Source organism: Serpula lacrymans (assembly GCF_000218685.1).
Source record: "Serpula lacrymans var. lacrymans S7.9 unplaced genomic scaffold SERLAscaffold_9, whole genome shotgun sequence".
NCBI lineage: Eukaryota > Fungi > Basidiomycota > Agaricomycetes > Boletales > Serpulaceae > Serpula > Serpula lacrymans.
In genome coordinates this window covers 1,569,943-1,590,894 of record NW_006763298.1, presented here as the reverse complement: position 1 = coordinate 1,590,894, position 20,952 = coordinate 1,569,943, and the positions used below count along the sequence as shown (strand labels likewise).

Here is a 20,952-nt window from a genome sequence, read left to right as displayed (position 1 = left end):
CAGGTCTTGGTTGTAGAGACTGTTGTGGAGGGTGTCTTAGCTGATCAGGTGCTCCCACTGCTCTTGGAACGTCTCCACGGAGGTATTGCCCCACTGCTCTCGGAACATCTTCATGCTGATATGGTTCCATTTGCAATTCATTTGGATCTCGGATCCGAGGGTCAGGATCATCCTCCTCCAATGTATTTTGGTCTGGATAGTGAGCATTCTCTGGAATGAGTCCCTCCCACTGATCTGTGCTAGTGTCTGTGTTCCAGGGAGCAGTGTCGTCCTTTTGTACCTTTCCGGATTCATTGAATATGACATGCCGACTGGAAAACACAGTCCGTTTTTCAGTGTCTAGGAGTTTGTAGGCTTGCTTTCCATGTGTGTAGCCAATCATTATGGCTTTGCGCCCCTTGGAGTAAAACTTCCCTTGCCTTTTGTCTTTCGGAATCAAGGCATATGCTTGGCATCCGAAAGGGCGAAACAAAGTTGGATCAACTCTCCTTTTAAACAGTATTTTGTATGGGGTCTTTCCATGGAGTCCTGATGCTGGGCTGCGTGCTGTGATATATGTAGCTGTTTGCATGGCATCTACCCAAAATGACTTTGGGAGCTTGGAATCATGGAGCATAGTGGTTGCTAATGTAGCCAATGTCTGATTCATGCGTTCTGCAATGCCATTTTATTCCGGAGTATCTGCAGCTGTAGTTTCTTGGATGACACCATCTCCTCAGAGTTGATTTTTGAATGCATTGCCAGTATATTCTCCTCCCCCATCGCTCCGGAGGAATTCTGTGTACAGTGGAGTGAAGTTTTCTTCTCCCAAATGAGTCCAGAAGAATGTCTGGATATCTTCTTTCCATTGCTTGTATCGTTCCAGTGCTTCACTTTTATGTTTTAGGAAATATATCCATGGAAATTTGGAAAAATCATCTACAATGATAATCCAGTACCAAAAACCCTCCCTGGAAGTTGGTTTGATTGGTCCTCCAACATCTGTGTGCACAATTTGTATGGGGCGCTTGGCTCGGTTTCCTCCAGTGGACTTGAAAGGTAATTTCTTCATCTTTCCTAAAGCACAAGGTTCACAAAACTCCGGGGTTCCGGTAAGGGTGTCTATGTCCTGGAGCTGTCCTTTTGTAACCATTTGTTGCAAGCAGTCCATTCTAATGTGTCCCATTCTCCTGTGCAATAAATTTACATCTACTGCTGCAAAAGCTGACTCCGGGTTGATTTCGGGTTTTGCTTGGATGTGATAAAGTCCTTGTTTGTGTAACGCAGTGATGATAAGTTCCTCCTTTTTCCGAACTTCACAAGCATTTGACCCTGCTGGAAAAAGTGTTGATAACCCCGTTTTGGACAATTTGTGGACATAGACAAGTGCTAATGTGAAGTTTGGCACAAGTAAGACATTTGACAGTGCAATATTGTAGTCCTTTTTGCCAACAGTTGCTTGTAGGATTACTGTTCCAATGCCAATGGCATTTACAGAGGATTCATCCCCAAAACTGATTGTCCTCGGAGGATGCAGAACATGGTATGTTCCTGGCTCAAACCAGGAGTGGTGAGGGACCATGTGGGATGTTGCTCCGGAGTCAATGATGATTGTTGTTTTGGTCTTATTGGGTTCCGACACAAGGTAAGCTTGAATGTGTTTAGCAAGGGGCTTGGAAATATGTACATGATCCAATGCAATATGACTCTGTTCCTCCTCAGAGTCAGATCCGGATGATTGCTCCACTGTATTTGCCTTTTCCTTCTCTTTTCCTTTATCCTTGTGTCTTTCCTTTCCCTTCTTCCTTTGACCTTTTTCAGCTGACTGAAGTGTTTGACACTCCGAGGTGTTGTGTGATTTGGCTTTGTGGAAATTACACCATTTCTCCTCAGATTTGAGTGCTGATTCGGAACCTCCAGGGGCCTTTCCTGACTGTCGTGCAACTTCTGCAGTGATCCGGATCTCAACTGCATCAAAGGTAAGTTTATTTTCTTCAATCGTGTTGATTACTGATGACTGAAATATTTGCCATTCAGGAGTGCATGGGAGAGATTGGAGAAGAGCAAAAGCCATGAGTTTGGTATCAACTCCTAGTTTCATTCCGGAGAGGTGTGAATCAATTGTCCGGATTTTTGCAATGTGGTCCTGGATAGGTGATGTCCCATCCCAGGACAATTTGGTGAGTTGCTGGAATGAATAGAAGGCCGAGGCAATGTTGGGTGTTTGATGGAGTGAGACAAGTTTATCAAATAACTCCTTGGAGTTGATGAGGTCTCCAGTCCTCATTAGGAGGGCATCAGAGATGTGGTCCTGGATAATTCTATGTGCCTTCTCATCCTTAAGTATCCAGGTGATCTCAGGATCCTCCGAGGAGGTAGGTTTTCCTGGTGAGGGCTTAAGCTCCTCTCCAGTAACAACCCGGAGAACTTTTTCCCGACATGGCTTTGAGATGATCCGGAGTTTCCATATCTGAAAATTGTTGGGTCCAGTGAGAACTGGACATGCAGATGTATCGCATGCTGTGGTCATGGTTCTGAGGTTGCCATTTCAAATAAGAATTATTTCCTGCGTAGCTTTTGTGCACCAGGGCTCATAACCTAATAAAACTAAGTGAAACTCAGCTGCTGCCCGAGAGGCTATAGAAACGACTTTATTATTTACCTAAGTGAAACTACAATAAATGTTAGTTTAAGGTGATCTCTAATAAATGTAATGTAACATACCTCAGCCGCTGCCCGAGAGGCTATAGAAACGACTGAGGTATTCCTATACTAAACCCCCTACTACTTATAGTCGGAGGTGCTACTCGCTACAGTATAATGACTCCTAGGAGTACAATTGTGCTCCTAGGAGAACAATGGTTACTCCATGGAGTGGTGGCTATGCTCCATGGAGAACAATGGCTGCTTTGGCAGAGACCGGGTTTATCCGGTTTTGTCATGAAGCACTGGAGCTTTGATCTAAGTAGTAAGTACTTAGCAGGAACAATGGTGTGATCTCATCTCCAAGTCCGACTTGGAATTCCGAACTGACCACAACTGGCTAAAAACACAGGCAAAAATGCACAGACTACTATACTCTCATGATGCTGAAGCGGAGTCGAAAGGGAACCATTTGTTTCCTTGTCACGATCACAAAATATCTTCCAGGCCGATATGTCTGAAACTCTGCATTGCAAGTTTCAGTGACTACAAGGTAGGTTCTCCCGATATTCCACTCACCCCTCGCTATCTGGTCTCAGGTTAAAATATCTCGCAGTTCCGGTGGTCCCATCATAATTGCTCGCTTTTGATAAACAGAATGAAGGTGTAAAGCAGCAATTCATCTTTGATGGAGTTGTCCCCGCATACTAGTAAGATAACTACTGCACTCGGATCCGAATTCCGAACTTGGAGTTCCAGACCTAGTAGTACTCGCTGTTGGTTCCCGGACACGTTCACAGTGCATTACTGGTACTGGCTTACCTTCTCCACGACCTAAAAACACGCTGAACGGTTAGTTTCAAATTATCACTGCAAGTTAACTATCACACTGCGCCGTATACAATCCGCAGCCTCGTGGTTTAGGGCCTTGAAAAGAAAGCTACCCATTTCGCTAGGAGCTGCCTTGTGAAGACCTTGAATCAATCAAAACAAGCACACGTAAAATAGTTAGACGATGCAGCCTGGAATATACAAGCTCGTTAATTGCATAGGCGGCTCTGCGATGGACTTGTCGGGTGGTGATTATAGATCAATCATAGGTCAGCCCTTCAAATGATCTTCACACAGACTTAAATGTCTCGTTGTTTGACCTACGCTTCTCTTAGGCTTCCCTGCTCACGATGGAGACAATCAAAAGGTGGGTTTCCCTACGTTGTCCCTAGGTTTTGAACCTCTGCCATATTTGTCCTAAATCCGACCATGCGGTGGTTATCATGTAGTGGGAGTTCACACCGTTTGGTGCAGGATACGCTATCAAAAGCATGTCCACCGGCCTTTACCTCACTGTTCAGAGCATTGACTGCAATGCCCCACTTGTTGCAAGCCCCTATCCAGTGAGTTGGTGCGTTGAGCCCGGTAATTCACTACATGAGACCATCATGTGAGTCGAACACTCTAATATAACCCAGAAACCCGTATAAATAATATGTATTAATATGTATGAGCCTGAGAGCTGACACAACAGTGTATCCAGAATTTCCTGGCCAGACATGGAACTTGTTGTTTCGCTGGGTGGTACTGGGAGCTCTGTCCCTGGAACAAAGGTAAGAGGGTTTTGCACCGTAAAGATATTTATCTTGGGGGTTACTAATAGATCATCACACCTCGTTAATTTTCTTCATTTCCTTAGGTCCAGCTACAACGAAAGCAGCCATATGAAGCAAGCAGATTATGGCAGGCTACTCGGTGCTTCACCCGTAGCTTCTCCTCTGACGAACTGAAGACGGAAGTGAGGAGCACTCGGTCCGGTAGTGAAATTGATGACGACAGCACGAGCACTATCGTTGGGATGGATGATGTCTGTAGTTCAAGCGGTGGAGAGTCGTACGTAACAACAGTAACTACCACGACTACGACGGTCACAAAGGTGGCTAAAGCTCAAAACTGTGTTCGTTAGAGGAAACGTCTAAGGTGAGTCATGGTTTTACATTTACGTTTCAGCCGAAATCATCAACATTAGTGTTGCTTTGCACTCTCAGCTTGGGTGTTATCTTTCGTCAAAATATAGGAACTTCTCCTTCTCGAGCACAAACTTAGTTTCACATTTTGTTTTCTACAAGTACTAACAATTACTATACACGTACATCTCAAACAAGAACTTACAGTTGGATACATTTTATAATGATGGTTTACAGATTACCACAGTCCTAGGAGCGAAGCACAGCAAGATTCAAAAATAAGGGAAACCCTGACACACCCAATACAATTAACCTGTCCCCATCTACAATAAGCGATGTCGACTTGGATTCGGTCGGTCGGAAAGATGGCGGGAGCCAAATCAATTTTTTCTTGTCGTCGAGAATCCAGCCATCTTTGCGCAAAACATATCCAGGCCTGAAAAGAGAATCTCCCAATATGCCATCTTCTGTCCTTGAAATCAAATACGAAAGCGGAGGGCTGAGACTTTCAATATTGCAAGTTTCATCCTTCTCAGCTGGGCCACTTTCTTCACCGTCCACTCCATTTAATTCGACCACGCTATCCCAGACTGTGACATCACCATCTGTATTCCTGCACGTCAGCTTTGAATTATCGTCCGAAAATTCAACGAAATCGATAGCAGTCGACATAGCATTCTCTTTTGAGGCGAGTGGACGGCAGACACCTGTTGAATGATGCAGTAGCTGAATAGATCCTTCCTGTGATCCGAAAGCAACAAGCTCTCCATCTCGAGAAAAGTTCAGAGCCGTCACTTGTTCTGCAGGACCATCAAATTTCGATATTGTATGACCTATAAGGGCATCCAGGACTCGTAAGCCACCCTTTGCCGAGCCACATGCAATTTTAGTATGGTCTAGAGAAAACACGATGGAGGTGACAGAGGGGAGCTCAGATTTGACCTTGACCAAACGTTTGTTGGATGACAAATCCCACACCTCGATAGTGCCGTCGGTGAGACCAGCGGTAATGTATTTATTATCAGGCGAAAAAGCGACGCAAGAGATGTCGTCAATATCGCCGTCAAGTTTATCCAGGCGACGACCAGTGGAGGAACTGTATAGGTGAAGATCCGAATCTTCCCCCCAGTAAGCAATTTTAGTCGAGTCTGGAGAGAAAAGTGCGCGCCCATCAGCGTCCGTTGGTGAGCTGACCAGTGATTTCACCAGTGAACCTGCCGCATCAACCAACAAAACGTCGAGCAGCCGTACTATGACAAACCGATGCCCGTCAGGAGCTGATGCGAAGAACTTGGAACGTTGGTTCATAAGGCGCAAAGTATGGTCCCAACCATTGGTGTGCACATTAGCATCCCAAAACCGTATGAAACCTTGCTCACCTGTCATCACCCGTGCAGCATCTGGTGACATTGACAGAGCTGTGATGAGCTCGCTGAAACTGTTGAAGGACGGGGGACTGCGAGCTATGGGTGTGACAGTTGGGGTGTGCCACGCCTGTTTTCCAAGAGAACACGTGTAGGTGTCAAGATTGCTGGAATAGCAAACACGCATTTGAACTGCGAGTGAATCTCTCAAGCTATATTCCATTAAATACCCGACCAAACGAGTGTGTAGAAATCCGAAAGCTTTGACCGCCCAAAATGGCACGCGCTTCATTGCCTCCTGTGCATATTCGTCTAGCGCCCAGAGGGTATCTTTTGATTTGCGAGACGCAATGACCCATCGAAACACAAATCTACAGCAAGCAGATATGACATGTAGGTTATCGCTTGTGAACTGCACTGATTGGACGCTCTTCGAGTGACCTTTCAAGATTTTAATGCAAGTACCTGTTCTTGCGTCCCAGACTCGAACGGTTTTATCATCAGAGCCAGAAGCTAGGTATGCGCCATCGGGTGATATCGCAACGGACCTGACCGGATCCTTGTGTCCTTTCAACATATGCTGCATGCGACCATTCATGACGTCCCAAACGATGATATTCGTATCGTCAGATCCAGAAACTAAGTTGGTGTTGTCTGACGAGAACATCAACAGGCTGACACGACTACTGTGGCCCGAGAATCTTCGAAGGGGACGGCCATTCTTTACGTCCCACAATTGTATACTTGCATCACTGGAAGCAGATGCAAGGAGGTCCCCGCTGGATGAAAACGCGAGGGCAGAAACCTGCTTTTCATGGCATTCTTTGTTGTTAACGAGAGATAGTCCGGACAGTGTATCCCAAACGGCAACTAGGCCATCATCATAACCAGCAGCGACGCAAGAACCAGAAGGAGAGAAAGCTACGGGGCATGAGGGATTTACAGGCATACCGAGCTTTGCGATATTGTTGCCAGTAGTTGCATTCCATAGTTGGACACCATCATCTGATCCAGAAGCAGCCATATTTCCGTCAGGCGAGAAATCAAGAGAAGTGACGCATCCTTTGACCGTGACACTCCGAGTACAAGCATCCCAGTCACTTTCTATGCCTGATAGCACCGTGAATGTCCCGATGAGTTCATCGTCGTAAGTCTTGCGAAGTAGGGTGGATGTCGGCGTCAGCGGAAGTACCGAGTAATATATATGCAATGCAGCTTGAGCAATACCATCCAAAAACATCAGGACAAACCGCACAGCGTCATTCATAAGTTGCAAAACATCGGCAGGGACTTCCGAAAGACCCTGTGGCCAAACTTCGCATTAGAACCAATAGAGAAGAATAAAACGAAATTGAAGAACCTTCAGCCAATGTATAGCTGTATGTAACGTTGACACGGCACCCTCTAATTCGCCAAGGAGGCTCAAGGTTTCCATCCAGTATAACAATGACTTGGAAGCAAATTCCCGTAGAACATTCACTAACGAGGCATCCAGCGAACCATTATGCGGTACACGAGACAAATGAAAAGACCAATAACGACAAGAGTAGCTTGTTGCTCTATTGATATAGCGCTTGCGACGGTCTGCAAGGGTCCTCAACTTCGCTATTCAGCTTTGAAGGGTCCCGTATATCGCACATATCACGTTTCAGTTGTTTCACCATGAGCTGCAAGCATAATTGCGCGATGTTGTGATGATGTGTGTCGGGATCAATGAAATAGTCCTTTGACCGCTCGCGATTGGAGAGGAATTCTCCGAACGAAGTATGATATATCCGGACTTCCTCGTCCTCGTTGTCCGGAATTAGGATCACCGATTTTAACGCAGAGAGGACAAACCTGACATCTACATCAGGAGCATTGAGTAGGATATCAAGGTCATGGATGGAAATAGGCTCGGAGACATATCGAATGACGCCCAATAGTAGTTGACAATGATCGACTTGAGGAGAAATGCAAATGATGTCGAGATAAAGTATATTAAGATCTGTGTAGGCTGAGCTTGCTGGATCGCTGCTTGTTTCTTCATTCAGGACCTTTCCGAGTCGCATGCGTGGATCGTGGTGCCTGTCCTCAACAAACTTTACTACAGTGGTGGCAAATATGAATAACCCAGATGACTTTTCAACTACGCTGTTGAAATCGTGTTCACTGGGCCAAGGTGCCGCAACGTGACGCAAAATCTGGTGCCTTTCTACGATCTCTCCAAAAGAGTGTTTCAGATACGAACGGATGTCATCTTCAGCGTTAAAAGCGCGGAGCTCCATCGCGTGTGTCATGACCTGTATTTCTGGTTCGTTAAACTTTGCCTGTATATGAGACTCGGTTCGACTTGTGAATAAGATTCGCAAGGGAATTGTGCACGCCCGCAGGAGCTCTGCGAGGAGTGTGATTAGTTCGAGAACCATGTAATCGTGCTCGCACTCGTCCAGAGAATCGACAACAATGACAGCAGGTGACGACAATGATTCTTTGAGTGATAATAAGGGTTCTTGGATAAGATGCTGCATTTGTTCGCGAAGGATTTTTGTTGGGATAGAGCCGTCATCGTCAATAGCACTGAGAACCGCTGGTCTGATCGATGGAAAGAAAGACATAATCTGGAGAGATATAGTCGGAAAGAATGTTTGTGCTGTGCTGCGCCGTACCTCTCTGCGAGAGAAAAAGAAACTTGCGGCAAGACGTCCTTGGCCTGCATATTTCTCAGCAATGCTTTGGGCGATTGCTGATTTACCCGAGCCAGCCAAACCATTCAACCAGCAAATCGGCGAACCACCATCTTTATCTAGCCAATCGGAGAGCAGACTAAGGACTTCAACACGAGTGCCTGGAAGACAAGCCGGCGCTGGATGTCGAGCTGCAGAGTCGAATGCTGCACTCATCGCACAAGCCTTTTGCAAGGTCTCAAGTCCCGGGTGGTAAGCTGCGTACGATAGCGATTAGAGATACGATCTGTAAATTTTGTGAAGCTTACTAGAGAAGTATGTTGTTTGATTTCCGTATACGACGTTATGTATGTTCTGATTTCCTTGTACGAGTGACCTGGACGTATTGTACATATCATGATGCACCTCGTTGAACATTGAATGACTCGCATCAACATTGCTAGAATTGTTGAACATCAGACGTTTAGTTTACTGTTACAAATAAGAAGTAAGAAAAAACAGGGAATAGAAGGGGAATCAAGTTCGAAGTAAGTAGCGGCCTTACAACTTGCAATTGAATACCACCAAAAAAGGATCCGTGCTACTGTTTGGCACGCGATGACAGTCTGAGATTGCAACTGTCAGTGATACAGCCTTGAATTCAACCTGCTCAGAGGCGATGCCTAAAGAAGCATCCGCCTGGACCACTCGCAGTAAATCCATCATCATAGTGAGGTGAAGGAAGTACTTATTACACAAGGCGTTGGTGTCTATCAATACACTGATGAGGTTGCATCAATGATCACCACCATCACGGTAACCGATGTGGGTCCAATCGTTGCGATGGTAACATCGAATCGAGTGGTGGTCCGGTATTTCAGACGCTTTATGTTACTCTGGACTTGCCTTAAGTACTGCACTAGGTGTGTCGCTTTTCAAATAGAAGAATGTGCAGTCAGTCTAGTATGACTTGTCCCCATCCAATTGCTTACTTCTGTTACAGTCCGCTATTGCCTTCCAGACTGGCTTTATGATTGATTAATCACCATTTCGCCATTGTGTTTTGGTAGGGCTTCCGAGAAGTTACTGATTTTTCCTCGATTTGTTTTCAAGTTGTCTCGAGGGGCTTCGAGTCTGTCACTGGCACGCCACATCATACTATATATTGGGTTGTCAGGAATCCCGGCGAGATGTAAGAACGCAACAGTGGAGTCGTCTGGCGTTATCTCTTGTTTGTTTCTACACACCACTTCGCCTTTGTCCAGTTGATTCCAAGCTCTCTCATAGTTTCGTCAGTACCACTGTTAGCAACTGCGGACAATAACCCTTTCGTACACGGCCCAATTCGCACAACTCCATTGATGTCAACCAGCGTACTAGGTACCGCAAACGCCTGTCCAGGACAAACTTTTGCTGTACCTAGTGCGTTCCAGTTACCATCTAGATTCGGCGGGAGACGGTTGGGCCTTCAGATCCCATTCGCTACTAATTATTCTTTCATGAATCGATCCGGTTATTGAACTGTGCGCAATTTTTTCTTCAGCGTATTGGTTGATGAAGGACATGTGTAGCTCGTTGAGAAGCTTCGGAAACCTGATTTGAGATACTTTGAACACCGGATCATTGTGTATATTGACGGTACTACACACGATCTGGCATAGCCATATCAGCCCTCGTACTCCACCCGTACACTTGCAGGCGCCATACTTTCATCATGATCCACCGTGGCACTGGCATCAGTCCTCTTGTCGACAAAATCCATCTCCCCTCTCAAACCTTCATAGTATTCTCTCGTCATACCTGCTGTTTCTCTCGCTTCCGCATTAAAAGGGCCTTTGATATCTCCTCTCCAACCCCTCCTTACTTCTTCTCTGAACGTACTTACAGCGTCTACTCCTTGCTGCTCACAGATCCATGTAAACCATCGATGCCCAGATGTCACATGGGTTACTTCATCCGCGTGTATTACTTCCAGGGCTGCTACACTTTCCTTGTCTCCTGTGCGGCGGAAGCGATCAATTGTCCCTGGGTTTACGTCCAGTCCACGGGCCTCGTGTACGAGGTGAATAATTGCAAGGCGAGCCCGCAGCGAGTGCGCAGTTATTGTGGCAGACTCCCAAAGACCTGCATGCACCGGAAGACTGCCGTACGGGGTGTTTGGAGACGTAGCAAGTAGTCGAGAGGTGAGTAAAGTGAAATGCTTGGATTCATCGAGGGCCATTTTAGTAAAATCAGAGAAAAAGGCATGTGGTATATCGGGGTGAGATGGCCCAAACCGCGCGATTATATCCCAGCTGTACAGATGAATGATCAGTCTCATCTATATATTTTAAAAAAAATCAGGTATGCGACGTACGCCAGATCGATGCTAGAAGATTATGCCAATATTGAGTACCAGCAAGTCCAAAGCATGGGTCATAGTGTACTCACGCCCACTGTTCGATATTTGCCAAAGCATGAAGCATGACAGCTGCATTTTTCTTTTTTCCTGATTTTCTAGGATCGACGATGTTTCGAGTATAACTGTCTTCTCTTGGAGGAACCGCTGGTGGTTTCGGTGCCGTGGGGGACTTGTTACCAATGGATGATAGTTTACCTGTTCGAAACAAATGAACAGCATGTTTAGTGCGCTGAACCTGGTATGACGAATATGAATGAGATATATTTCCTTGGGCACATTTACACGGCTAGGGGGAGATATGCTAACCTTCAAGGTGGGGTTGGCGGTGTTCAGAATGAGAACTGCCCATTGCATCAACGTAGTTGGCGCGTCTTTTACAGGAACCACGTCCTCCTCGATAGGAGAAATTGATGCAGCTTGGTTGACCAGCGGATCTGGATCTGCTGAAATGGGAGGAGGATCTGCGAATTCTAAACACCAAATTCGTCAGCCATATATCTCATCGTCGCAAAGAATAAAGGAGTATTTAACCTTCAGATACAGGCCTCAGCTCGACAATACGCCAGTTAGTTCCCCCTTCTGGTGCCTCCACCCAAACTTTATCTATGCCATCTGAAGGATCGTTCTTGACTTCGATGGCGTATGTGCAAGCTTTGAGACCAGTTTCGCTATTGCCAGTGCGAAGGTCAAAGTCGTATCTGGTAGGAAATGATTAGACTTTGAAGGGTTGAAGGGTGAAGGGTCGCTGAAAACAATACCTATGCCAAGGGCAAACTGCAACGAGACTAGACTCGCATTCTTCAATATCTGCATGAGACATGTCTGCACCAAGATGTGGACATGCTGATTCCATCGCATACAGTTGCCTGTATGGATGACTTGAAGGTAAATCTTTACATCCGTCAGAGGATATGGAGCTTTGGGACTGCTCTAAGTTTTCTGGTTGTGATGTAGCAGAAAGACGGAAGAGAATGAGAGAATGATAATGATCTTCCTGAGAACGAAGAGTCAAGAGAAAGCGACTATGTGTGAGAAGTTTTGTGAAAGGAGAAACTCTGATTGATTGCTATCGGCCATCAGCTCAAGCACTGGAGGACTTGAGAGATAACTCACAAAACGAAATCCATCCTTAGACTCGAGCTTTTATAGTGCGCACGAATATCAGGTAATTGTAGGACGTTGGTCGAAAGTGCTCGACTCAGATTGCCGCTGGTGGTGGTGAGTTGAAGAAGAAGGGTTTAATGTAAGAGGCCGCAGATTATCGGACGCGTCCACCATACATTTGGCATGGAAGGAAAGTTCAAAAGTAACAAGATGGTAACACATTCAGATCTTCACAGGACAGTATCCTGCAGTCATGTTAAGGTCATGTTAAGGAGTCAAAGTTGATGAGATCGCAGATTGGCAACTACGGCAAATGTTTACGTTTTAACTTCAGATTGCGACGTACTAGTAACGCAGAATCATACAGATCTAGTCAAGACGTCTCCTCAGACCAAATCACCGATATGACAGTCGATATCAGTAAATGAGATACAGAAAACGCTGACACTTCAATTTCAATAATTTCCTTTCGGGGTTTGGTGTTTATGGGTGTAGTATAAGTGAAAATACATTTGTGGAGACATGAGCAATCGATGAATGTGGCGAGTCTATAGATTTTAGTGTACACGTCAATACCGTAACTCATAAAAGAACAAATTTTATTGTCGACGTTCGCGAGGGATTTCTATAATGTTATCGCTGGCGCCTTTTCCAGAATATACTAAGTTGAAGCCTTAACGGTGAGGATAAAAACCAACCTATGTCTTCTATAACATCATCTGTGACCACTCTGACAGATGACGTTGATGACACAGTCATGGGTTCGAGGGCGTAATTTGTGGTAACTTGTGGTAAGTCACCAGTCCTCAAACTCGAAATTGTGTAGCCAGTTAAATGAGGATCGCGGATATTGAGCATCATTCGGGAGACCATTGTCCCTGATAATCTGAAAGAGAATATACCAAGCTAAGCATTATGGTGCTATGCCAGGAGGAATTGCAATGTAACTTACGCGTTTGCGGTCGTCGTGATGATCCCTTTGAGTCCTAGCTGCCAATACATAAGAAGACTTGAAGATCAGATGTATCAAACTAAGTTGATGGTACTCACTGGAGGAAGCTGTCAATATCAAACCAACAGTATGTATGAGTATTGATCAAAGGCCCAAGATATGAAGCCATACCAAATACGCCAAGATGCTGACAATGTTGATCATGATCATAACCCTGTGTGTCTTCAGTATTCATTATAAGTAAATGAGAGCAAGTGGTCAATCTTACGCAAAATACATAGCTCCTGATGGGGCGCAACAACAAATAGGGGAAATCCGTCACTAAACTTCTTTGCGTTAAAAGCTGTGTAAGCACCGCTTACCATCTCGCATCAGAATGTTAATCAAATTTCGTCCACTGACAGACCCGATACGCCAGGTCTTCCAGATTGTCAGCGAGAATATGAAGGTATCAAACGCCAGCAAGCTGCCCCATGATCCCGCTAGACCTAAAGAGGAAGGGAACCGGAGTCAGGGACCCGTCAGTGTTATAAATGTTCATACGTACGCACACCCCTGACGAAATGCTCGGAAATAAGTACCAGTCCTGTATAGTCACAAGAAAACTCACTGCTCTGATGAAATAGGATCCCCACACCCTGTTGATGGTATATAAATCGAAGGGAGGTTAACAGGAACCGCAGGAGCTACTGGAATGATAGCCACCTGAAGTAAATTGTCAATCTAAGTAAATATCAAAGGAAAGCGTTTCCACTCACACAACCTCCTGCGACAAGTGCTATCCCCATCACCACAAGCACATAAATCAACCAGCGGCTTCGGTTGTATAACGCATAAACTCTCATCATCATCAGGACTATATGAGGGTTCAGCGCAAGCTTCAGACGTTATAAAACACATGTGACCTCCACCAAAAACCTGGCTTAACATCATAGTAATAAAGTCGGCAGTCGAAAAGCTGCTGCACCTAACATTCGCCAGGTTTGAGCATAGACAGAAAAAGCGAGAAGACTACACAAACGTCTGTTAAAAAAGATGAAAAAGACGCTACATCGCACATCGGAAGAATTGAGGTAAGAGACTCACTGAAATATGCCTTGAGATATCTGGTGACCTCACGAAAACCAAGACAATCATAATAGGAACACGTATCAAAAGTAAAAAATAGCGATTGACGAAAAAAAATAGGGTTGGCCATATATTACTGGGTCGTAACCAAAATCGCTCGACCTCCATCGCAAAAGATATCATATAGTCATAAACTATGATGCCTAAAGTTCAACAGATACTTAGGTGAAACTGTCATAGAAAGAGATCGGCACGCACAGAATGATACCAGGACCATGACAGAATTCGTGTTTCTGTGGTAAATTTGTTTTGTAATGCGATTCTTCCTCCTCTTTTTCTAAGAAGTGAAGGCTTACATGTAAGAAGACAAAAACAACTCCTCTTGAGACATAACTAGGTCAATGGATCTTCAGGGAGATAGTAAGTTTGAGATAGTAATGCGGGCACCTTGCCACTCCTATGATGCAAGGAGAGAGGACAGATAAAATTGACTCACTTGGAGAGGTAATCTAGCAATTACCTTTCATATGTACTATTCCCAAGTCAGCAACCGCGACGCATCACAATCATTGGAACTGTCAGTTTTAGACAGCTGCCAGAACGGCAGAGAATGACAGTCACCGTCGTTCCACGGCTCCCTTCAGGATAACGCTATATAACGTTATAGAATCTGCACGTAGCACTGCCGTGACTCCGCGACCATGAGATTCTAGCACAGCCCTGCTTCGCACAAGCAGTAATATACTTAACTAGGCAAAGTTAAGTCACCACAGACCACCAAAACTTTTAGTGTTCGTCAATCTTACATGTATACATGAGGCATTTATCAAGTCCGAAAGTTCTGATAACGGTGAAATTGCACTTGATCCAACGTGGTTAACAGGATCTTTCAGGCTGCTGTCTGCCACTACGAGCGGCAGATAGTGACCTAAAGTTTCAAGTTATTGTTAGCAAGCGCAGATAAACAATAAATACCACAACTAAACTCACATCTGGATCAGATATTTTTGGTAAATCGTACATATATATACTCATCTGATGGGCTAAGCTCCAATCCAGCCGCGCTAAGCATGCTGTGTCTTAGAAGATCAACTCTCCTGCTTCCATTCGTTACGGTTGGATCCGCAGGACAAGGACGCTGATGGGCCGACGAGATAAATCAGGTGAACTAGGAGGCCCCCGGCTGCTCATATGAAGTTTATGCAGAAAAATGAAACTCTCAAATCGTACGTGCGGAAAAGGGACGGCATACAGCGTGTCAACTGTCTGCAGCCACAACCACTGTAAAAAGAGACATACAAGCTCATGCATGATGCTCTGTGAATAGCCTGTGGCCCACAAGTCCTACTCGATCATTCTAGGTAGAGGTCTTGTGGACCTTTCATCTACACAGGTAACGCTTGTTTTCTTTGCGAAGTCAAATAATACAATATCATTTCCTGCAAATAGTCAAGTCCAACATGACAGTATAGAGCACGCACGAGGGCTCGCACCAGAGAATGGCCTCAGATATGTATCTTGTTTAGAGTTAACCGTATAACTAGTGCTTTATACAGCGGATGTAATTGCATTTTCGTCGCACAAAAAGTAGAGCATCCGAGTCGTCATGAACTGTGAAGATACCGTTACACTGAAGGGGGAAACTTTATCCAGTGTTATGCACAAGTGGAAGTGGATAGGGTGAGCTTGATCTCAACAAGTTTTGCGCATAAGGTGGTGGGGTGAAGAATGTCCTGTAATACGGATTATCGATTAATTATAACTGGAGGGAGACAAGTGTATTGACTTACCGGGTAATAATAATACTCGAATACATAAAAAGACGTCGCAGACCGTTGTATATAAGTGAGAGCCTGGGAAGGCGCCAGTGTAATTCGGACGGTTATGTCACTTGGATTCAATATAACATCTCTCTTGACCGTACCACCACCACGATGCCATTGCTGTCGCCCATTCTCCCGTTCAATCCAAGGTTCGCATCCAATCCTAGAAAATCAGAAACGCTAGCGATGCAGTACGACTGGCATGTTGAACAAGTATTGAATGGCTTGCACCTGGAGCACTGGCATCGTGACAACCATGCAGTTATGATGGAGTCCGTTGAGGACGAAACCGACAAAAGAGAAACAAATCGCCGCGGATATGATGTTTTTCGGGTCGCATGGAGGGCGCTCTTCCCACACTCTGACAGTAGTCCAGAATATTCACGGATCTGATACGGGTGCTTCATATGTTTTTGTTGCCATTTTCTTACACCACTTACAAAAAACACTGCTAGTCGCTACGAGATTAGGGCATGCTGGCCCAGCGTGACCAGCTTGTCTGCATTGATTGGTTGCTGAGAATGATTTGTCTGTCACTAGCGTCACTACTCGGTAGTCAGCTTTCGACAAGCTTGCTGCCGGATTACTGCGCAGATTCTAGTGAGGTTCCGAGCCTCACTAGAAGACGTGATACACACAAATCACGTCTTCTCACATATCTTATGGTGTGCTCTACAAGCTAGCGACATTTATCAGATGACATTGATTGCACATCGTGGTTCCGCGAAACCAGGATAGCGCAATAATTCTCTCAGGTGGCATAATCACGACATCGCCATGACCTTGTGAGCCGAATTAACGCTGCATACTAATAGTCTAACATTCTGCAGTTAGTTTTCCTCGCATCATTTCTACCTTTTCATTCACACATTCAACATGGTCGCTGCTCCTCTTTCTCTCTTAGGTTCACTCGGAGACTTCGAGTCTTATGACGAGACTTTGCATATCGGAACTCGCTTCCCTAACAAGAATGTCCAGCTTTCCAAGCTGTTGGCTGCCCCGAACTCGGAGGAGCTCATCAAAGACCTGGCAACTCTCGTTTCCCATCGTGGAGTTGTTTTCTTTACAGACCAGGACATCGGAATCGAGCAACAGAAATTGCTAGTTGCTCGCTTGGGCGAGCTTACCGGCAAGCCCAAGACGTCCGGTTTACACAAGCATCCCATCTCAGAAAGTACATCTGAGCTGGGTGGCGATGTTTCTGTGATCTCTTCCATGGGGTAATGCCCCAGCTATACCTCACTGTTGTGCTTTGAGCTGACTGCTTTGTATGTTAGTGGGATATCTCGCGCGGGATTGAAACCCGGAAAACTTGCCAGTAATGGATGGCACGCTGATATCACGTTTGAACACGTCCCTTCTGACTATGCTGTAAGCTTCTCTCCAAGCTCATAATTACCTGTTCCACCACAGTCTAAATTATTTCCTCCTACAGATCCTCAAAATGCATACGTTGCCGAAAGGTGAGGAAAAATCAAAAGAATCTATCTATCATTTTACTCATATTTCACTCCGTTGCACTATTAGTGGGAGGTGATACACTTGTACGTATTCGCCTCTGGCAGGTTTATGCCCCTTGCTAATGTAGCTTCTACTTTTATAGTGGGCAAGGTTCGCATTTGTTTGAACAGTATTTGACGATGGTCTCATCTCATTTTTAAATTCAAATAGCGGTTATGATGCCTATGACAGACTTTCACCAGCCTACCAGAAATTCCTCGAAGGTCTGACTGCGGTGCACAACGCTGATTTCTTTGTAGAGGTAAGACTATCATCTCTATCCCTCTTACGGATGTGGATCTGATCGCACCACAGTTATCTCAGGCTACTGGGATTCCTATTCAAGACCCTCGTGGTTCTCCAGAAAATACGGGCAGCGACTTGACTGCTATACAGTATGTTCCTCTCAATTTGAATTGGGTCACAGCTGATACCTCTACAGCCCTGTCATCCGAACCCACCCAGTCACAGGTTTCAAGACTCTCTTCGTTAACAAAACGTAAAATACGTCTTCCTGGAAAATTCAATTCATGATCTCTTATCGTCTTTTCTTTGCAGTTTCACCAAACGCATAATTGAGCTTACTCAGGAAGAGTCTGACCGTGTGTTAGACCATCTCTTCCACCACGTCGCAGAGAACCATGATCTACAGGTCCGTTACAGGTGGCAGAAGAATGACGTTGCCATCTGGGACAATAGAGCTACTTTCCACACTGCCACGTAGGTCTAGCCTCATCTTTCTCTACTTCTGCAAGCTAATCCGTCATGTTCTCGCCATTAGTAACGACTATCATGATTCTCGCGAGGGCAACCGCGCTGTCAGTGTGGGTGAACGCCCTTACTTTGACCCCAACTCTCGATCTCGCAGAGAAGTCCTTGGTATCAGCGTGCCAACTTGAGTCTGTTACGAACATTCATGATTTTAATGACCCAATAAACTGCATAGATACACGATTTGTTAGAGGGATTGTTACCCTTGGTGTAGATTGATTCGTCACGCTTGTTTGTATGTACCAAAGGAATTAGAGCATCAGCCGGTTATGAAGCGTACCCACTTGAGTTGAGAAACCGTAGATGATGATGTGATCAATCGTTATTCTTGATCATCATAAGCACGTCTTATGGCGCCTTGAAACCAACTTCCAGTGACCTCTGGATCATTTCGGTTCTCAACCTGATGGGAAAAGCTGGGAAAAGTCGCCTCCAAATCACATTCTGGGTGCTGTGATCTCGGTTTTCTCTATTTTCAGGAACGATTTTCTTCCTGTCATTAGGGGTCATTGCTTAGAGCAGATTGGGTTTTCTCATGATTTTGAGATCCCCACCGATGAAATATACATCCGCTGTATATCGTTGATGCCATGCCATGCCAATTCCAACCATTTTTGAATGCCCGCCTTTCGATTTCTGACTTTGATATCGATGGCCGCGGCGCTGCACGTGAGTGAACCACTGTTTATTGAGAAGGAACGACTGACTTCCTTTGAATCTTTCCGACTGTCTACGTGATCGTGAAGCTCAATCTTTGATAGAAGGAACGACTGTATTCCTCCTGAGTGGTATGCCTAGGGGAGAACAAGGTAAGCCCTTTCATTAGACACATGATCCATTGCCACATACACGTTCTGAGACATATATTAGAGACATTGGAGTGTGAGTGGCAGGAGCGATATATCGATATGAAACCCCAAGGGCAGTCAATGGGAAGGCAGAATTTGACACCTAACAGATTTCTGTATACTTCCTTCTCAGATTCACAAGGGGAGTACTGTATTGTTGCAATGTTCTTGCGACATTCTTGAATAGATTTACATGTGCGTGCCCTTCGATTATTTATCTGATAGAAGTTATGCATGGCGAGTTCCGAGTCACCGCCTGGGTCTTGAAGTTGTCGAAGGAAACCAAGGTTCTGCCTCCTTTACTAGAGTGTTTGTCACGGTGTGTCCCTTCTATTAGCCATTGGTATATAGTGCTGCGCTGTGTTGACGCCTCGACTCGCCACCCTCACTGGATCCCATCATGGCGTCCCAGACTCCACTGGATGCATTTTTTGCTGAATATCCCGCATTCGCATACAATCCAGCTTCACCTGCTAGAGCTGAATTTAGCCGCATGTGTAGGCTCCTCGGCTTCCAAAAGCCTAGTAGACTATGGGACATTGCGTACGCACGCTTCAGGGATGCTCTCACCGAGCAATTCAACCATATATATGGGACAGACGTAAATGACTATGCATCGTGGAAGATGTTGGCTGAAGTCCTGCGGATATCTCCCCTGCCAGACACCATCCCTGGCTGCAGAAAGGTGAAACAAGCTTCGTCTCTGCTATTTCTGTCGAGTCACTGAATTTTTGTCTAGAAAATAAAAGGGGTGTTCGTTAACATCACTGATCTGGTGGACACACCACGCACCGGAGAAAGTGTAAAGCTATTCAAATCGGAATCGGCGCTAGCCGACTATACGATAACATCAGACAAGTTCTTTCCGCGAGAAGAAGCCAAGGCGGGGGGGATACTAAAATTTCTGCTTCGACAGATCATGAATTCTGGCAGCAGGACTCAGAGAGTAAGAGGTCCGGGTCGCTGAGCATTTATCGAGCGTTCCGGATAGAGTTTTAACAGTATTTGTATCGATATCACCACTGAACAAATTTGGCTTGCCAGAAGACTGGATAAAAAGGTGCAAATTTTGACTTATTCGTCATGCTTTTCAAGTTGGTGGGCATACATGCAAATAGGGGCAGTCTGGGCGGTTCACCGGATTAGGATTACCTTAAGTGTTGGAAATTTTCCTAGCCTAGTGATTGCGCGATTACGGATAATACAAACTTCTTGATGTCCTGCATTGTCGTATGCCTATGCGCTGGACGGTGCATGAGTTCAAAAAGTAATCGTGAATGTCGGTGACCTCGAAAATGCGGAATCAACTTCCGAGTCTGTCGAGACTCCTCCAAGGTCGCGTTTGAATCCTTACTGACGCAGCATACCCCAAGAGTCGACAGACAGAAGTTTCAGGACCTTCTCTCATATGGAACCTGCGATGACTTTGAAGTGAACAACGTGACCAATGGTAATAACTCAATCTTAGTGACTCAACATCAGCCTGAGACGGAAATGAGAGGATGAGCCTAACTTGCCACCGCTAGACTGTTCCTGCGATCTTGGCTTTGGATTGCTAAAAGTCTCTGCATCGGTGAAGATATCGTGGTAATTCAGTAATTCACTGGCAACAGTAGGAGAAGAACATGACTTGTATCATTAATGAGATGACAAAACCTGATTCCAGGTTCAAGACTGCACAGGGGTAATAACTTCGCCTTGGTCTTGCGAAAATGTGAAACAAAGCACGAAAATTGGAACCGAATTACCAGCATCATCTTGAGACATAATGGTTGTTCCCACTATTTGTTTGATGTTTATCCCATAGGCCGAATTAACGACGCGTGCAATTTCTTCCTGTATCCTGGCATGCTCCAGATCAGGATCTGCCGCAACTCCTTCTGTTTCTTCTATACC

At 45.3% G+C, this 20,952-nt stretch overlaps 8 protein-coding genes across 8 annotated transcripts; 5 read left to right on the top strand and 3 right to left on the bottom strand.

The window, feature by feature from the left end:
* Window positions 1-3,408: 3,408 nt before the first annotated feature.
* SERLADRAFT_394310 (uncharacterized protein) lies at window positions 3,409-3,998 on the top strand (the record flags this gene model as incomplete). Its single annotated transcript, XM_007320365.1, has 3 exons — window positions 3,409-3,474; window positions 3,534-3,722; window positions 3,789-3,998. The coding sequence occupies 2 exons, from the start codon at window positions 3,638-3,640 to the stop codon at window positions 3,872-3,874; spliced, it is 171 nt and encodes a 56-aa protein (XP_007320427.1).
* A 312-nt stretch (window positions 3,999-4,310) lies between these two features.
* On the bottom strand, window positions 4,311-8,829 carry SERLADRAFT_357012 (uncharacterized protein; the record flags this gene model as incomplete). Its single annotated transcript, XM_007320364.1, has 5 exons — window positions 4,311-5,044; window positions 5,444-5,698; window positions 6,320-7,234; window positions 7,292-7,503; window positions 7,526-8,829. The coding sequence occupies 5 exons, from the start codon at window positions 8,824-8,826 to the stop codon at window positions 4,830-4,832; spliced, it is 2,898 nt and encodes a 965-aa protein (XP_007320426.1).
* A 471-nt stretch (window positions 8,830-9,300) lies between these two features.
* SERLADRAFT_394298 (uncharacterized protein) lies at window positions 9,301-9,727 on the top strand (the record flags this gene model as incomplete). Its single annotated transcript, XM_007320363.1, has 2 exons — window positions 9,301-9,520; window positions 9,582-9,727. Coding segments are annotated over 2 exons (179 nt in total), but the record flags the coding sequence as incomplete, so codon positions are not given.
* A 528-nt stretch (window positions 9,728-10,255) lies between these two features.
* SERLADRAFT_439923 (uncharacterized protein) lies at window positions 10,256-11,810 on the bottom strand (the record flags this gene model as incomplete). Its single annotated transcript, XM_007320362.1, has 6 exons — window positions 10,256-10,883; window positions 10,946-10,957; window positions 11,020-11,225; window positions 11,297-11,460; window positions 11,522-11,688; window positions 11,749-11,810. 6 exons carry the CDS (start codon window positions 11,808-11,810, stop codon window positions 10,256-10,258), a joined length of 1,239 nt encoding a protein of 412 aa, XP_007320424.1.
* Window positions 11,811-12,534: 724 nt separating this feature from the next.
* SERLADRAFT_472001 (uncharacterized protein) lies at window positions 12,535-14,140 on the bottom strand (the record flags this gene model as incomplete). The annotated part of the gene is made up of 12 exons (XM_007320361.1): window positions 12,535-12,740; window positions 12,793-12,980; window positions 13,047-13,084; window positions 13,145-13,153; window positions 13,218-13,260; window positions 13,315-13,330; window positions 13,409-13,534; window positions 13,594-13,601; window positions 13,657-13,751; window positions 13,805-13,902; window positions 13,952-14,057; window positions 14,133-14,140. The coding sequence occupies 11 exons, from the start codon at window positions 13,977-13,979 to the stop codon at window positions 12,694-12,696; spliced, it is 696 nt and encodes a 231-aa protein (XP_007320423.1).
* Window positions 14,141-15,640: 1,500 nt separating this feature from the next.
* On the top strand, window positions 15,641-16,330 carry SERLADRAFT_394287 (uncharacterized protein; the record flags this gene model as incomplete). The annotated part of the gene is made up of 2 exons (XM_007320360.1): window positions 15,641-15,847; window positions 15,905-16,330. A coding segment is annotated over one exon (212 nt), but the record flags the coding sequence as incomplete, so codon positions are not given.
* A 209-nt stretch (window positions 16,331-16,539) lies between these two features.
* On the top strand, window positions 16,540-18,500 carry SERLADRAFT_471995 (uncharacterized protein; the record flags this gene model as incomplete). The annotated part of the gene is made up of 11 exons (XM_007320359.1): window positions 16,540-16,722; window positions 16,768-17,157; window positions 17,215-17,308; window positions 17,373-17,400; window positions 17,465-17,481; window positions 17,541-17,548; window positions 17,609-17,699; window positions 17,753-17,832; window positions 17,880-17,936; window positions 17,996-18,157; window positions 18,219-18,500. The coding sequence occupies 10 exons, from the start codon at window positions 16,814-16,816 to the stop codon at window positions 18,334-18,336; spliced, it is 999 nt and encodes a 332-aa protein (XP_007320421.1).
* Window positions 18,501-19,456: 956 nt separating this feature from the next.
* SERLADRAFT_439921 (uncharacterized protein) lies at window positions 19,457-20,023 on the top strand (the record flags this gene model as incomplete). The annotated part of the gene is made up of 2 exons (XM_007320358.1): window positions 19,457-19,741; window positions 19,796-20,023. The coding sequence occupies 2 exons, from the start codon at window positions 19,457-19,459 to the stop codon at window positions 20,021-20,023; spliced, it is 513 nt and encodes a 170-aa protein (XP_007320420.1).
* Between the last annotated feature and the right edge of the window lie 929 nt (window positions 20,024-20,952).